The 18,109-nt window shown below is 38.7% G+C and overlaps 2 protein-coding genes across 31 annotated transcripts in view; both read left to right on the top strand.

Annotated features, from left to right (window-relative positions):
• Positions 1-18,109, top strand: part of LOC100511652 (glycerophosphodiester phosphodiesterase domain-containing protein 4) — an 882,168-nt gene that overhangs the window by 701,119 nt on the left and 162,940 nt on the right. The gene's annotated exons all lie outside the window — the stretch shown is intronic.
• PAK1 (p21 (RAC1) activated kinase 1) overlaps positions 1-18,109 on the top strand; it is a 236,440-nt gene that overhangs the window by 216,607 nt on the left and 1,724 nt on the right. For all 30 annotated transcript variants that reach the window (XM_084975452.1, XM_084975463.1, XM_084975453.1 and 27 more), the window contains 5 exons: positions 114-226; positions 3,768-3,885; positions 8,128-8,227; positions 9,524-9,720; positions 12,538-12,675. In XM_084975452.1, coding sequence (XP_084831578.1) covers positions 114-226; positions 3,768-3,885; positions 8,128-8,227; positions 9,524-9,720; positions 12,538-12,675 — 666 coding nt within the window. The remainder of the gene's footprint in view (positions 1-113; positions 227-3,767; positions 3,886-8,127; positions 8,228-9,523; positions 9,721-12,537; positions 12,676-18,109) is intronic.

The raw sequence follows: 18,109 nt of genomic DNA, 5'->3' as shown, positions 1-18,109 counted from the left end.
TAAGACCATATCGTATTCATCTCTGTCTCCTAAGTGTTTATGGTGTGCTGTTTAGTAAGTGCTCAATAAATGCTGAGTGACTCTGGTTGCACATGAATGTACTCTGATTTCAGGTGGCCATTAAGCAGATGAATCTTCAGCAGCAGCCGAAGAAAGAGCTGATTATTAATGAGATCCTAGTCATGAGGGAAAACAAGAACCCAAATATTGTGAACTACTTGGACAGGTATGGAGCGGTGGTCCTGTCAGGGAGATCGGGCCTTGGGACTGATGGACAGTGGAACTGTTAGAGGAGAAGGCAACATCAGCACTCAGAACTGCCTTCTTTTTTTAAGAATCCTCTATGATGCTTAGCTCTCTGCCTCCTACTCTGCGTACCACTGGACACCTCTGATTTCTGCACAGTCTTTCTGGATTAGGCTAAACCCTCCCGCCCTCTTCCTCCTAATAGCTGGTCCTGGTACTGTTCGTTCTGCCACAGGGAAGCCCTTCAGCCCATCCATCTGAGTCAAAAATGTAGCTCTTTAAATGCTTCTGTATCCCAGATTTTTCCTTTTTTTGTGCATTCCCCTGTATAATTCTAGTTTGTCTACCTTCTCTTAAAGTGCGACACTCAGTAGTTTTGTTAGAAATGTGCTGGTATGGAGAGAGTGGGACCCCACCTTTGTTCCAAATGCAGCAGAACTTGATTTCCTTCTTTCTTTCTTTCTTTCTTTCTTTTTCTTTTTTTTTTTTAAGAGTTCTGTTTCTTTGTTGACCCCCAGTAAATTTGTAATCAATTCAAATTGAATTTTAAAAAAAAATTTTTTTTTTTTTAACAAGAGCTTACCTTAAGCTGGTAACAGACCTTTTGGGTTATCTTCATGAAATTCCAGTTTGATTATTTTAGCCCATTTTCCCAGCCAACTAGAATTCTGTTCTTCAACATAATAATAAGGGTTATAACTAAGATTTGTGTTATGCTTTTCTTTGTACTAAACACTTTCATAAATAGTAGTATCTCATTGTGAGGTAGGGTTTATTATCTATATTTTACAGATGAAGCAACTGAGGTTCATAGAAGTTAATAACTTGTCCAAGACCAGTAAGCCAGTAAGTAGTAAACAAGGGTTTTGGATTTAATATTCCTAGCATCAATGTCCATGCCCTTTCCATTTTTCATGTTCTTTTCTCTGATATCTGAACAAAGAAGGTGAACTTCTTGCCTGGGTTTCAGAGACATCACAAGAGGAGGTTATATTAGACTAAGTCTTGGACTCTAATTTTTTTTTTTTTTTTTTGCTATTTATATTGCATTGCTAGCTAGTTTTCATTGCTGACAGATTATGCCAGATTTCTTGTTCTCATCTAAAATATTAGTAAGGTTTTTTTTTTCAAAGAGGACTTTGACCTTCCCAGCAGATGATGTTGATAGCTGTAGAGAGTAAAGCCTTCTCCTTTTGGGGAATGCTTGTTTCTCTACAATGTGAGTCATGATTGATTCTGAAGATCCGCTGAAAGTTAGTATCCATTTTCTCACCTCTTTTATGCATTCATTATACAGAGAATATTGAGTGGACAAACTACTGAAGGTTATAAGGTACCAGATTTTGTCTTAAGATAAAGAAAAATGAAAGCCATCTAGTAAAGTTATGACCTATCTCATAAAAGAGTGAGTTCCCCATTAACAGAGGTATCTAAACAATAAAATGCATGACCATGTGGTTGAAGGAATCTGTGTTCTGGGAATGGGATTAGAATATTTATAAATTGTTTTTTGATCCTACCTTTGCTGGTGTTTCCAGAGGCTTATACTATGTAATCAGGAGTAAATAAAGCTCAGTCCCTGCTGTCAAACAGTTCCCAGTTTGGTGTAGAAAAAAATACCTAGGAGCTCCTGTGGGCGGAAAAAGTTGGGTTCTCTTAAGCTAGCATTCAGTGAATGTATTGCATTTGAGAGTTCGTGGTTTTTGTGAGTTGTCCCAGAGGAGAACTTCATTTCTATTGGTTCCTCTCCAAGTATGTGATACTCTGAGAAGGTACCTTGGCACAGTGTGTAGCCACCAAGTAACTGGGACAACCTGAATCTGGTCTTGCATTATCTTAGATTGAATGATATATCAGGCCCAGGTAAAGGGACTCTTTTTGCCAGTGTCCACATAATCTTTTGTACCCTCACATTTTCCTCTAGTCTTTCCAAGTTGACAGATGTTTTCTCAGTGTGCTGGGGGACAGTCTATAAATGTGCAGTCTTTGTCCTGGAAGAAATAGGCTCATGCCAGTGAAGGGATTTTTTTATCTGGTCTTTAATTCTGTTTTGGTCTAAGTCCCCAAACTTTGTTGTCTCACAAGAAAATATCACAAGATACTGTTGATGAAAAAATTAGTGTTTCCTACTTTACCTTCATGGACATTAAAAAAACTAAAAAGATTTTATTGTATAAAGAATGCGTAATATTATGGAAAGAGGACTGGATTGATTTATGGTCAAGAGAATAGGACTCAGATCTTACCCTTTTGCTTGAGACCATTTGTTTTTTCCAATAGTTTCCCTATCTGCCCGGCAATAGTCCCCATATCAGGGTGAAGATAAGATGACATAATACCACACAGCTCAAGCCATCCAGTCCAGCTCCTTTGTCTAAAGCTACCACAAGAATTTTTAGGGCTCCAGACTCCATTTTTACTTTGAATAGCTTTATTTTCATTTTGTAGTATATAGCTGAAAAAGCTGACCAGACAAAATGACTTTTCTGTTTATCACATAAAAAGCCTAAATGATCCAGTCCCTGAGTGAAACTATCTGTTGTAACTCATGTCAGCCCCACGTGTCTCTAGGGATACAGTACCCACTAGCAGTCCTTGGCTTCCAGGAGAAGCTTTGGCTATACAGCCCCTACTGAATTCATTCCATTCCTAGAATCAGAGACATTCAAAATGGAGCTCATTGTCAGGATAATGGCTATGGGTATAAATCGCTACAGCTTTTTTGTTTTGTTTTGTTTTTTGTCTTTTTAGGGCCATACCCATGGCATATGGAAGTTTCCAGGCTAGGGGTCAAATTGGAGCTATAGCTGTCATCCTACACCGCAGCTCATGGCAACACCAGATCCTTAACCCACTGAATAAGGCCAGGAATCAAACCTGCATCCTCATGGATACTAGTTGGGTCTATTACTGCTGAGCCACAACAGGAACTCCTCTACAGCTTTTAAAAGGCTTTTATAGCCCTTATTTCATTTTAATATTTACAATTATATTTTATTTTACTCATTGATTTATTCGATACATATTTACATCCACTGTGCTGGACTCCCCGGGGATGTGTCTTGAACAATTCCCACCATGGGTCTCATGGATCTGAGAGAGGTTTAGAGACGTTCCTTAATGTTGTTAAGATGGGTTCCAGATCCCATCTTTGTCAAACGTTCAGGTGCTCTCTGCTTTCGTACTTCTAGAGGTGTGAGAGTCATGCCTGATTTTAGGAAGCACTACTTTGTGTTGTGATGGAATAACACCGTATTATATCTTCAACTTAGTGATTTTAGTTTTGTCTTTTGTGGCTTTACAGACTAGTCCGCTTTGTTTTCTCCAGGCAAATCCTTAAGAGATATCAAGTTAGTAATTCTGTCCCGTAGATTCTGCTTTTCCTTGGGAAAAAAAGAACGCTAGACTCTTCCAGAGCTGAGAGAAATGCAGAGTCACTGTGTGTATATGCTTAGCCTTTGAATCTCACTGCTGTGGCTCAGTGTACTCTGGTCCTCCTCACTCTGTCTTTACCTCTGCAGTTACCTCGTGGGAGATGAACTGTGGGTTGTCATGGAATACTTGGCTGGAGGTTCTTTGACAGATGTGGTGACAGAAACGTGCATGGATGAAGGCCAGATTGCAGCTGTGTGTCGGGAGGTAAGGCCAGTGGCCAGTCAGTCTTGAGCAGGATGTGCTTCCATATCCATGTCTTTCAAAGTTACACATCCGATGGGACCTCAGCCTGGGTATTGCAGAGGTGGGAAAAATTAGTTGTACACTCCCATCATCCCCTTATACATGTTTTGAAATTTTTGTTTTTTTGTCCATTTTTTAGGGCCTCACCCATGGAGGTTCCCAGGCTAGGGGTCTAATTGGAGCTATATATAGCTGCCGGCCTGCACCAGAGCCACAGCAATGCCAGAGCCAAGCCTCGTCTGCGACCTACACCACAGCTCATGGCAACGCCAGATCCTTACCCACTGGGCGAGGCCAGGGATCTAACCTGCAATCTCATGGTTCCTAGTCAGATTCGTTTCTGCTGTGCCACGACGGGAGCTCCCCTGTTTTGAAATGTTTCTTGCCATTATTTTTTCTTTAAAGGTAACTATGTTCTTAATGAAAGATAATGTGAGAAAAAGAGTGTATGTGTGTATATGACTGGGTCACTTTGCTGTACAGCAGAAATTGACAGAACAATGTAAATCAACTATAATAAAAATTTTTTAGAAAGGTAACTATATTCTGATTATAAAATTATATGCCCATTGTAGAAAAATTAGAAGGTTCGATATATATATATGTAAATTTGTATATCATATATAAAATCACTTATAATTTCAACTTCTTAAAAAAAGTACTGTTATGAACTCTTATTTTCCTTTATTCCTCTTATATGGGTATATATTTTAATCATATTTTTATTCTGCTTTTCTGCTTATTCATGTGCTGTGAAGGAAATACAGCAGAGTAAGAAGGTACAGAGGAGGTCTATTTCAGACAGAGTAGTCAGGAAAGGTTTTGCCACAGATTTGAGTAAAGATCTGAATATGAAAAGCAAGCCATGTAGAAATCTAGGGTAAAATATTTCCAGGCAAAAGAAATAGAAAAAAAGCTTAAATAGGTATTCTTTTTCTCCTCATTGATATTAAATGTCTGAAGTCTTTAAAATGCTGGCATAAGAAGGAAAAATAAAACCCCCCACAAGGCCTCCATAAAAAGTAGTGTTCTCAGGAGAAAGCCACATCTTCATTAGAGCAAGAAGATGAAGGGAGTATCCGGAGAAGTTGAGCATATTGGGTGCTTTGCTGGAAAGAGCCTGTAACTTTCTGACAGCTTAATAATAGAAAAGTTTGGGAATTAGGGGAAGAATAGAAGATTAGGCTCAGAGTTTTATGGGGTGAGTCTGCTTAGGGTTTGGTGATACAAGATTCGGAGACATACAGATGAAGTTATGTAGTTTTATAAATATTAATATTAGGGAAAATAAAGTCATGTGAAATACACTGTCCTAGAAAATATGATCACCTTTGCATTAAAAATGCTGGGATCTAGAACACCCCCCACACACCCACACACATAGTGGAATTAACACAAGCCTAGGAGTCTTAGGTACTTTTGCTGTACCACTAGAGCAGTGTTTCTCAACTTCTGTTTCATTACCTTCCCTCCCTCACCAGGAGCCTTTTAAGGCATTTTTTCAGACTCACATTTTCCCCATGACATTTAATACTATCAGTATACTGTATGTTAGTTTATACATATATACTGTGGATCTTTGGAAAGCCGCAGTTACTGTAATATCTAAGATGTTTTTCTTCACCCCAGGAATGCTGAGCTATGCTGGTTGAGAATATATATGTGTGCTTTGGGAAACCAATATGCCTCAAGTGATTGACTGACTGATTTGGGCTGCACCTGTAGCATGCAGAAGTTCCTGGGCCAGGGATCAAACCTACACCATAGCAGCATCCTGAGCCACTACAGTGGCAAAACTAGATCCTTAACATTCCGAGCCACCAGAGAACTCGGGTGATTTATCTTTAAAATAGGAACTGCGACATTCACACTGTATATACCTTAGGAGTACCACATGGATTAAAAGGCATTTAGAAAGACATTGAAATGTTACCTAAATAAGTGGCATTACCGTTATTTTTAAGTTCTAGGAGAGATAATTCCCCTTTTTGAGAATACCTTTATTGAGATATAATTTACATACTATATTATTCACCGATTTAAAGTGTATAATTTAATGGATTTTAGTATATTGAGTTATAGCCATTACCATAATCAATTTTAGAACATTTTCATCATCCTAAAAAGAGACTCCATATTCAGAAGTCACTCCCCACCTACCCGTTTCTCAGCCCTCCCAGCCCAATGCAACCACTAATCTGTTTTCTCTATCTATACATTTACTTGTGCCAGGCATTTCATATAAGTGAAATCACACAGTGAATGCTCCTGACTGGCTTCTTTTGCTTACAATAATGTTTTGAAGTTTCATCCTTTTATTAGCAAATAAGATTCCTTTTTTTAATCTGTCCATCAACTGATGGATATTTGCGTCGTTTCCACTTTTTGGCTATTATGTACAATGCTGTGAACATTTGTGTACAAGTTGTTGGTTGGATGTCTGTTTCCATTTTTCTTGGATATTTGCGTAGGAGTGGAACTTCTCGTTGTAGAGCAACTTCATGTTTAACATTTTCCTGATCAGCCAGTTTTCCAAAGTGGTTGTACTGTTTTATATTCCCACCAACGGTGTATGAAGGATCCAATTTCTTGAAATCATCCTTTTTTATCATAATTTTTGATGTCCAAAGGCCAGCGTCTCTTGCTTCTTAGGAAAGCAACTCTTTAACTTTTCCAGGAAGAAAAACCACTCTGGCTATTGTTTGTTTTTAATTTAACCATTACTTTGTTCTTAGAAAATGAAGTATTGGGAGTTCCCGTTGTGACTCAAGGACATGGTGTCCTTGAGGATGTGGGTCCGATCCCTGGATTAAGGATCCAGTGTTGCTGCAAGCTGAGCATAGGTCACAGATGTGGCTTGGATCTGGTGTTGCTGTGACTGTGGTGTAGGCTGCAGCTGCAACTCTGATTCGACACCTAGCCCAGGAACTTCTATATGCTGCAGGTGCTACCTTAAAAAGAAAAATTTTTTTTTTTAATTTTAAAAAGAAAGTGAAATATTGAGGACATTTAAATAGTATTTTCTGATTAGTTTGCATCATTAGTATTTTTTAATTGGTAGAAGCCTCTAAAATTTTAGCCTTGGGGTATGAACTTAAAACTAGTTGATTTAATAGTAACCCTGAGAGTATCCTTTCTGATCCCCCACGTTTTACAGATGGGAAAACAGTAGCCCAGAGAGAGTGAGAGATTTCTCTAGAATAATATTATTGGTCAGTACCAGGCATTTTCATTGTTCCATTCAGTCTCTGCATTACTCATTCTGCCTGCTAAGCCTGGGTGTTTTCCAAGGTTCTTTTCTTTCTCTTCTTATCATCTATAACATTTTCCAGTTCTAACCGTTACTATAACTTTAAAAAAAAATTACCTCTTCACAAATGATTATAAACGTTTGTCCAGACCTCTGTACAGAACTCAAGACTCACATCTTCATTTGCCTCCTGGACGTTTGTCTGCAGATATTTATAGGAATATAAAGTTCAGCATATCCAAAACAGTACAAATTTATCTCCTCACCAAAATAAGATTACCATTCTAAGTTCTCTGCTTCCATTTTTCTAGTTTCCCAAATGTGACTTTTTTTCGAAAGTTCTTGGGCCAGAGGTCAAACCCAGGCCACAGCTGTAATCAGAGGCACAGCTGTGACAATGCCAGATCCTTAACCTGCTGAGCGATGAGAAATCTCTGGAAATGTGACTCTTATTTGTGGCTTTCCTCTAGTTTTTTCATTATAAAATTCTTTCTGTTTTTCCTCAGTCCTTTTTCTTTTTCTTTCTTTCTTCTTTTTTTTTTTTTTTCTTTTTTTTCTTTTTGTTTGTTTGTTTGCCTCACGTCCTTTGTCAGGGATCTGATGTTCTGTAAAGAACTCTAAAATACTTTGGAGGGAGTGTTTTACTTCAAACTATAATGAGATATAATATGAGATGATATCAAATAAGGTTTAACTATAATAAGATTGTGATATATAATCAGGTCTGTAACAAAGAAAGGTATAAGGTAGCATGGAGTGTTAAAAGAATGCTTAGGAGACAAGAGACTAGGTTCTAGACCTGCCTCTTCCACTGATTTACACACTGGAGCAAGTCTTTTACACACTGAGACCTCACTTTTGTTATAAAATGAGAAGGTTGGAATAGTGATTTTTTTGTAAGCTTTCATATTATATGTCCTTTTTTTCTCCCTCTGCCCACATTGCTTCAATAGTGCCTGCAGGCTTTGGAATTTCTGCATTCAAATCAAGTTATTCATAGAGACATCAAGAGTGACAACATCCTGTTGGGAATGGATGGCTCTGTCAAGCTAAGTGAGTAGGAGTGGTAACACCTCTCTTCGCTGTGGGACCCTGTCTCTTCTGGGATGGTAACCATGTGAGAGTAGCTACAAGGTTCACCATAGAATCTTTATTTCCTCTAGTATGCAGGTACTTCATATTACTCAGCACTATATGGAATGTCATTTTTTTTTCTCACTCATTTATGCATTCAGCCAAAAAATTTATACATGCTAGGTCCTGTGATGGATACCAAGGATATTTTGGCCTGTACTCAAGGAGTTCTCAGCCTAGTATGGCTGTGCATGTGCAGTGTAGACAAAATACATAATTAAAAAAAAATTTGTGTAATTTCTTTCATTCAGTCGTTCATTCAGCAAGCTTTTGTTAAATGTGTATCATATACTGGGCCTATTGTGAATGGAGAAAAAATGAGTAAGAAGACAGTCCTTCCTATTGAAGGCCTCATAATTAAATAAACATAACTGCAATATACTGTGAATGAACTGCAGGACGAACATTTTGTTCAAAAGTGTAAGGGCTGTGGTGCAGACAAACAGGTTGTGTCGCAGTAGATGGGAAGACGGTTAGCAGCCTCTGTCATAGGGCACAGGGTGAGGAACTGATAAAAGCAGGGCCGTGCCTGGGCGCAGGTAAATTAGGATTTAAGTCTGGGACTTATGCCCAGGAAATAAAGCAACCTGGTTACCAGATCCTAGGGCATGAGAGTGGTTTTCAAGAAGAAAACAGAGGGGGGAGGGATAAATTAGGAGTTTGGGATTAACACATACACACTACTTTATATAAAATAGTTAATAAACAAGGACCTACTGTATAGCACAGAGAATTCTACTCAATACTCTGTAATAACATATATGGGAAAAGAATCTGAAAAAGAATGGATGTATGTATAGCTGACTCACTTTGCTGTGTACCTGAAACTAACATAACATAAATCAGCTATATTTTAATAGAAAATAAAAATTTTTTAAAAAGCCATCCAAAAAAAGAAAGAAGAAAGCAGGGTTTGGGCAAGTAGTCAAGGTCAGAATGGGCAGCTTGACTTTTAATACCTAGTCCTTCCAGTTTGAGGAGGGGTGGGAGGCCAGAGACGATGTTTGTTATGTTTCTCCTTGAAAGGTGAACAGAAGACAGGCTAGGGGCTGGACATGGAGGTGGCAGTTTCGTGACTCCAGGTTTGGAAAGACAAGGGATGCAGTGGCTAGGACCCAGGCAGAGCCTGACACCTAGGGGTAGGCACATAGTCAATACATACAGAAGGAATACTCCACATATAAATTCTTTCTGTCGTTTCTTTTCCTTTTCTAGCTGATTTTGGATTCTGTGCCCAGATCACCCCAGAGCAGAGCAAACGGAGCACCATGGTGGGAACCCCATATTGGATGGCACCAGAGGTTGTAACTCGGAAGGCCTATGGACCCAAGGTTGACATTTGGTCCCTGGGCATCATGGCCATTGAAATGATTGAAGGGGAACCCCCATACCTCAACGAAAACCCTCTGAGAGTAAGTGTTACTAGTTCCATATCAAGATGTTTGGGCTTTTGGCTTTCTATTTTTGGATAAAACTAGGTGCTGTTGAACTTAAAGTATAAATGCCTAAAGAGAACATTTATTAGTAGTCATTCATTCATTTTCAGTGATTATTTGAGTTCCTATAATGTGCAAGAAACTGTTCTAATGATAATAAAACAAATTAGTCTCTAGTAACAGAAGATAAGTGCTATGGAAAAAAGGCAGGGAAAGGGGCTTAAGAGAGTAAAGGGGGAAAGAGGGAGAAGTGTGCTGTTTTATTCTGGGCAGAGAATGAAGTCCTCTCTTGTAAGTTATTTGCACAGAAACCTGAAGAAAATAAGAAGTGAGCCATGAGGTTAATCTAACACAAGGGTTTTCCAAGTATCAGGTATACAAAGAACTAATTTTGAGAACATGCTTGATGTAGCCTGAGGAAAATCAAGGAGACCAGTCTCCTTGTGGTGAGTGAGCAGAGTAGCCAAGGTCAGATCTCCTAAGACCTTGTGGCCATTGTGGGAACTTGGTTTTTATTCTGTGAGAGATTGGAAGCCATTGGAGGATTTTGAGCTCAGGAATAATATAATCTGACTAATGTTGTAAATGAATCATTTGGGTGCTTTTTTTGAAAATAGACTGTGAGACTGTTGTAATTGTTCACACGAGAGTGATGGTTGAAACTACATTGTCAAGACTAGAAGGAAGAGTAGTTGGACTCAGAAAATATCTTGAATGTATAGCTGACAAGCTGAAGGGGATATCAGGGAAAGAGGAATCAAAAATAAATATGAGATTTGGGGCCTTCATTGCAGAGAATTCACTTGCCATTTCCTGAGAAGTATGAAGAACAGGTAAAGTGGAATAATAAGAGTTGGTTCTGACTGTGTTAATTTGAAATGTTTATTAGATATCAACGTGGAGATTCTGATTAGAATTGGGCATAAGAGTTCAGAATTCAAGGGGTAGAGGTCAGGACCATAAATATAAATGTATTACTAGGTATTATATGGTTGGTTTATTTAAAAATCAGAGCTAGGTGATAATGAGATCCCTCACCTCAGGAGTGAGGTGTGAGTCCTGAGACCTGGGATACTCTCCTGCTTACAGGCTGGAGGAACTAGCAGAGTAGACTGATGAGTGGCCTTTCTGGTAGAAGGAGAACTGAGAGAAGTGTCCTGGAGGCCTCTTAGGAGGAGAAGGTGTTTTGAGAAGGAGGATGGATCACTGTGTCAGATGTGACGGACAGGTTGCATTAACACTAGGAAATGGTCATTAGATTTGCCAGTGTGAAAGTTATCGATGACCTTGAGAATCAGTTTCATTGGAGTGATGGAAATGAAAGCCTAATTAGAATAAATCCATCAGAGTGGAAGAGGTTGAGGTGGCATGTATAAACAGTTGGTTTTATTTTTATTTTTTAAGTTTTGCTCTTAAGGTAACAGAAATGGAGCAGTATTTTGAAGTGGCATCAGGGGAGGGTTATTGTGGGTTTTTTTGAAGATGTTACTATGTCATGCTTTTGTGCTGATGGGAGTGATCTAGTGGAGAGGAGGAAAATGGTCATGTACAAGAGAGAAGCGACTCTGTAGGGATGATGCTGCTAAGTAGATAAGAGGGGTTGGATCAAGCACTGAAGCAAAGAGCATTAGATTAGAATATGGACAATTTTTCGTTGTAATAGGAGAGGGAAAGCAGTATGTGAATACACCTGTATGTAGGTTGATGATTTTGATCATGGGCAAATATGAGAGTTATTCTGATTGCTTTTATTTTGTTATTTATTCCAACCTCCTATTTAATGCAGGAATACCCTGTGCATTGTTGCTGACGGCAGTCATCTAATCTTAGCTGGATACCTCTAGGATAGCCCTGATTATTGGAATGTGCTTAATGTATCAAACTGAAACTACCTTCTGTAGTTTCTGCCCTTGGCTCCCAGTTTTGCCCTATGAATCCACATACCACTCATCTTCCTTCACCTCAGAGTGGCCTTGAAAATGATGATCAGTACAGTGTGATGCAAATAAGACTGGGATTAAAGTCAGAGAACAAGAGCTTGTACAAACAGCATGATCCCAGGCATATCTGTTTATGTTCCTGGCCTTATCCGTGAAATGGGGATGATAATTCTTGCCCTGCTTACTACCCAGAGTTATTGTGGTCATTAAATTAGATAGTAAGTAGTTGTGTCAACACTTTATGAATGAAAGTGCTAAGTGCTTGAAAAGGTTTAGTACGGGTAAGTTTTTACCTTTCCCAGGAGATGCTTTATGTGAGGGGACCAAGGTGGCACAGTGAAACAGGTTGCTCCTTTACAGAATACTTTCTTTAAATATTCCTTTCCTGCTGGAAGAGATCCGTTTTTAGATGCCTGTGGCAAAGGCACCAGGAATAATTTCCTTTGGCAAATGTGCAGATGTTTAACTCATCAGGTTGAATAAATAATAATAATAAACCATTTAGATCTATAATCAGGAATAATAATAAACCCTTGGGTCTGTAACACATTTCGTAAGCTTGCAAAATGCTTTCAGTATACTGTTTTGTTTTATTTTACAGACATAGGAAATAGGCACCATTATTGTCCCTGTTTTACAGATAAGGAAGTTGGGAGTTCACTGGCTTGCACATGGTCACATGGCCTTTAAATATTAAGTGTGACCCTTAGGTATATTCTCTCCGTATCAATATACCAGAGCTGCCTCTTTGTGTTCAGGAGGCAGAAAGCAACTGACCATATTTCTAGAGGGCCTGTCTGAGGACCGAGAGACCCAGTTGGAGCCTAAAGCATTTCTCTATTTACATTACCAGGCCTTGTACCTCATTGCCACCAATGGGACCCCAGAGCTTCAGAACCCAGAGAAGCTGTCAGCTATCTTCCGAGACTTTTTGAACCGCTGTCTTGAGATGGATGTGGAGAAGAGAGGTTCAGCTAAAGAGCTGCTACAGGTAACTGTCCATATGCAGGGAAGTACCTAATTTGAAGAATCACTAAACCAAGGCTTTTTTGGGGGTTCCTGCCATGGCACAGATGATTAAGAATCTGATTTGCAGTGGCTCAGGTCACTGCAGAGGTGCGGATTCGATCCCCGGCCCAATGTAGTGGCTTAAAGGATCTGGCACTGATGCAGCTGCAGTGTAGGTCACAGCCGTGGCTCACATTCAGTCCCTGCCCAGGAACTTCCAAGTGCCACAGGTGAGGCCATTAAAAACAACAGCAGCAAAAGATCACCCAAGGCTTTTTTGATTCATTTTTGTCTGTGAGGTACTAGCTGTTATAGAACTAGACTTTCCTCCTACCACATTCAACACTCAAATTGTATTCCTAGTTCCCTCATCCTCTTCATCCCTGGGCCCTTGGTCATTCTCTTAGGCTCTTCCTCAGCCTATTAAAACTCTGTGCATTCTCGTAGGCTTCATCTTATAGAGCTACTTTCTGAGCTCCTATTGAACTTTGCTTGCATCTTCCTTTGGTGCCTGTTTTGTTCTGCCTGAATTATTTTGGCAGAGTTTGAGTCTTGGTGAGAAGCAGCTCTTTGATGTGCAAATCTTAAACAATTTTATTTTATTGGGATAATCTCAAAAGGTAGATGTTCAGGAGTTCCCCAGAGGTCTAGTGGTTAAGGATCTGTCATTGTTAGCACTGTGGTGCAGGTTTGGTCCGTGGCCTGGGAACCTCTGCATGCCACAGGCATGGCTAAAAAAAATTTGATTTTCCGTAAGGGATATCAGAGGGCATTAGTTTGGAGGATAAATAGTACAGCTTTTCAAGTCTTCCCAGTTTCTTCATTGGAAACCCTCTCAGATTGTGGGAATGATATTCTGCTTGTTTGGAGTAAGATCCTGCCAGATTGTGGGGAATCTAGAGTTGGGGGATTACTAAAGCTTTTATATTCCACCTGCTTAATGTCAAAATTACAGCGTAATTATTTCATATAGTTGTAAGAACTGCTTTTAGCTGGCCATATTATTTGTATTTAACATTTATGTCTCAAGTACAATTTCTCATAGTGCCGTTTTGCTACATTGCCAACTGATGATTTAGTTTAAATGTCACATGCAACTCAGTGATAGTGAATAATCTATAGACTATTAATCATGTAGTATGAAGACCAAGAGCAACTGAGCCGGGCAGGGCAGGACCTACCATACTGCCTCACATTAAAGTTAGCTGTGAACAGTTCTCTTTTTTTACTAGATTATAACCTCCATATTAATCTCTGAGTTTCTTTTTCTACCTGGGACCTAACTCAAAATAGATATTTAGGAGTTCCCATCGTGGCGCAGTGGTTAACGAATCCGACTAGGAACCATGAGGTTGCGGGTTCGATCCCTGCGCTTGCTCAGTGGGTTAACGATCCAGCGTTGCCGTGAGCTGTGGTGTAGGTTGCAGACGTGGCTCCGATCTTGTGATGCTGTGGCCCTGGCGTAGGCCGGCGGCTACATCTCCGATTCGACCCCTAGCCTGGGAACCTCCATATGCCGCTGGAACGGCCCAAGAAATAGCAAAAAGACCAAAAAAAAAAAAAAAAAAAAAGATATTTAGTGGGAGAAAACATTTGGAAATGATATAACCAATAAAGGGTTAATATCCAATATATAAAAACAGTTCATACAACTCAACAACAGCAAAAAACCAAATACCCTAATTAAAAAATGGGCAGAAGACCTAAATAGATATTTTCCCAAAGAGGAAATGCAGGTGGCCAATAGGCTTATATGAAAATATGCTCAACATTGCTAATCATCAGGGAAATGCAAATCAAAACCCACAGTAAGATATCACCTCACACCTGTCAGAATGGCTGTCATCAAAAAGAACACAAATAGCAATGTTGGCAAGGATGTGGAGAAAAGGGAGCCCTAGTACACTGTTAGTGGGAATGCAAATAGATGCAGCTATTATGGATAAACAGTATGGAGCTTCCTCAGGAGACTAAAAATGGAACTATCTTATGATCCAGCAATTCTACTTCTGAGTATATATCTGAAGAAAACAAAAACTTTAATTTGAAAATATATATGTGGCCAGTTGTTCATAGCAGCATTAATTACAATTGCTAAGATATGGAAGCAATCTAAATGTCCCTCTGCAGATGAACAGATAAAGAAGATGTGGTGTGTGTGAATGTATACACACACATACACACAGTGGAATACTACTCAGCCATAAAATGAATGAAATCTTAACATTTGCAATAAGATGGATGAATATGGAGGGTGTTATGCTAGGTGAAATAAGTCAGAGAGAAACAAATACTGTGTGATATCACTTATATGTGGAATCTAAAAAATAAACTAGTGAATATAACAAAAAAGAAACAGTCTGGATAGATGCCCAAGAGTGGGATTGCGGGGTCATATGGCTTATCAGACACAACTTAGAATAGATTTACAAGGAGATCCTGCTGAATAGCATTGAGAACTTTGTCTAGATACTCATGTTGCAACAGAAGAAAGGGTGGGGGAAAAATATAATTGTAATGTATACATGTAAGGATAACCTGACCCCCTTGCTGTACAGTGGGAAAAGAAAAAAAAGAAAAAAAAAAAAAAAGAAACAGGCTGGGAGTTCTCTTGTGGTATAGTGGGTTAAGGATCCAGCGTTGTCACTGTGGTGGCTTGGGTTTGATCCCTGGGCCAGGAACTTTCACATGCTGTGGGCATGGCCAAAAAAAAGAAAAAGCTTTTTTTAAAAAAGAAGCAGACTCACAGATATAGAGAACAAACTAGTGATTACCAGTGGAGAGAGGGTAGCATGAGGGACAGTATAGGAGTAGAGGATTAAGAGATACAAATTGTTATGTATAAAACAAGCTATAAGGAACTATTGTACAATTTAGGGAATATAGGCAAAGTTTTAATAACTATAAATGGAGTATAACCTTTAAAATTGTGAGTGACTATATTATACATCTATAATTTATGTGACATTGTACATCACTGTACTTAAATTAAAAAGTTATTCAGAAAATATTTGTTGAGTTGAATGGAATTGCTTAAAGTATTTTACCCTCATTGAAATGTTACTCTCTGGAATATATTTAGCATCACTTTGTAATCAGTACTCTGACTACAGAGTACTAGTCAATTAGACATGAAATCTGAGTTCTGCCAAGTGTAACCCATTCATTTTTAGCATCCTTTGGGTATTTTATAAATACCCCTTATAACAGTAAGTATAATATAGGATCCTTTGTCTTTCATATGAGGCAATCCTAAGCATTGACAAATGTGCAGATATATGCTAAGCCTATAATTGGTGAAGATGATATTGTTAATTAGGTATTAAAATATATTTAATGAAAAATTAATGTTCTCTAGAGTTTTCTTCCTGGTAGAATAATATAACTAATAATAAATGTGTTATGTTGAATCTTTACCACAGTTTAGGCACTAAGCACTTTATTTTTTCATCCTTTTTTTTTTTTTTTTTTTTTTTGAGTTTTTGAGTTTTTGAGATTTTTTTAGGGCTGCACTCGTGGCATATGGAGGTTCCCAGGTTAGGGGCCAAATTGGAGCTGTAGCTGCCAGCTTACACCATAGCCACAGCAACACCAGATCTGAGCTATGTCTGCAACCTACACCATAGGTCACGGCAATGCCGGATCCTTAACCTAGTGAGCAAGGCCAGGAATCAAACCTATGTCCTCATGGATACGAGTCAGATTCGTTACCACTGAGCTACGACAGTAACTCCCTTTTCTGTTCTTTTTAATAAACCTGTGACTTTTAGGTTCTTGTTTTCTCATTTTCTCAGGTGGGGAAACTGAGGTTCTAAGTGTTTAGTAACTTTTCCGTGGGTACATAACTGATAGCAGTGGATCTGGGATTTCAACCTATGTCTGTTTGGCTAACAAGTGTTTATGCTCTTGGCCACTGTTTGGCTCAAAGAATGTTGACACTGGAATAGCCTTAGGGCTTATTTTGTCTAATGTATTCCATATAGAGAGAAGGAAACAGACCCTCCAGTTGAGTGTTGGATCATGCTGCTTTCTCAACTTTGGGAATACATAAACATGTGATCTGAGAACACTGACTCTTTAATTTATTACTGTACATTGTCAATATTCAAAACCATGATTTTCAGGATATTACATTGCAGAAGATTCAGGGAGTTCCCATTGTAGCCCAGGAGGTTATGAACCCGACTAGTATCCATGAGGATGCTGGTTTGATCCCTGGCCTTGCTCAGTGGGTTAAGGATCCGGAGTTTCTGTGAGCTGCAATGTAGGTTGCAGACGTGGCTCAGATCTACATGTGGCTGTGGTGTAGGCCAGCAGCTGCAGCTCCAATTTGACTCCTTGCCTGGAAACTTCCATATGCTGCAGGTGCGGCCCTAAAAAGCAAAAAACAAAAAAACCAAAAACAGAAGTTTCACATCTGTTTCTCCTGTGAAAACACATGTATAGACAGAAATACCTGGGGTATTATGTAGGAATTCCTATCTTCATGATTTAGCTGAGGTCTTTTATTCCTTTCATAGTAACTTCCTGCCCTCAGTACCTCTTTATATCATATCTCTGTCCAAAAAGAAGTCAAAGCACTTCCAGCAAAATATATGTATAAATATGTCTGTATTTGTATGTCACTAATAGAAGGAACTTAGGAGAATGGCAGAAGAATCAAATACGCTGTTCGAGTTAAACAGTTTTGTTTAAATATCACATTTGGATCTTAGTTTCCTGGTAGCCAGGACTGAAAAGGAAATGTGGTAGTTCCTATGTTTATCAAATGGAAGGAACATGCCACATCCTCAAGACACAAAGCTTTTTCACCAGTAAATGTAAGAAAAGTCATTTTCAGTTAAGAAGCTCTGGGTTACATAAAGAATTATTTTCTATAACATTTTTCCTGAAAATATAAAAATAGTTTTCATATGATGTTTACTCCAAAATGGTCTTTAATAGTTATTGATGTGGTTCAAAGTATAGCCCAGTGAAATGATTTGCAAAAGGACCAAACCATTGAAGCCCTTACTGGATTAATTAGCCTGAGAGATTCAAGAATAGAACAATGAATTCCTAGCTCAGTGGTCCTGAAATGCAGTATTGCAATGTACCATTGGGTCATAAACAATTCATAAACTTCCCTCTGAGCTAATTATTATTCTGATTATCACCATAGTTTAATCTTACCTGATATAAAATGGAATCATACCATATGAACTTTTTGTGTGTGTCTTGAACTTTTTTATGTCTGTCTTCTTTCACTCAACATAGTATCTGTGAGATTCATCCTGTTGTCAGTGTATCAATTATTTACTCTTTTCTATTGCTGTGTAATTTTTATATAGTATTATATGAATATAATATCTTTCATTCTTCTATTCTTTTGAATATTTGTGTTCTTTTCATTTCTGATTGTCATAAGTAAAGCTGCT

The sequence above is a fragment of the Sus scrofa genome, chromosome 9, assembly GCF_054392235.1.
Source record: "Sus scrofa isolate SSC_HxYL_T2T_F1_AM1 chromosome 9, Sscrofa_HxYL_maternal_Yorkshire_Landrace_v2.0, whole genome shotgun sequence".
In the NCBI taxonomy this organism is placed as follows: domain Eukaryota; kingdom Metazoa; phylum Chordata; class Mammalia; order Artiodactyla; family Suidae; genus Sus; species Sus scrofa.
Note: the sequence above shows the minus strand (reverse complement) of the source record. Positions and strands in the feature narration are given on the sequence as shown.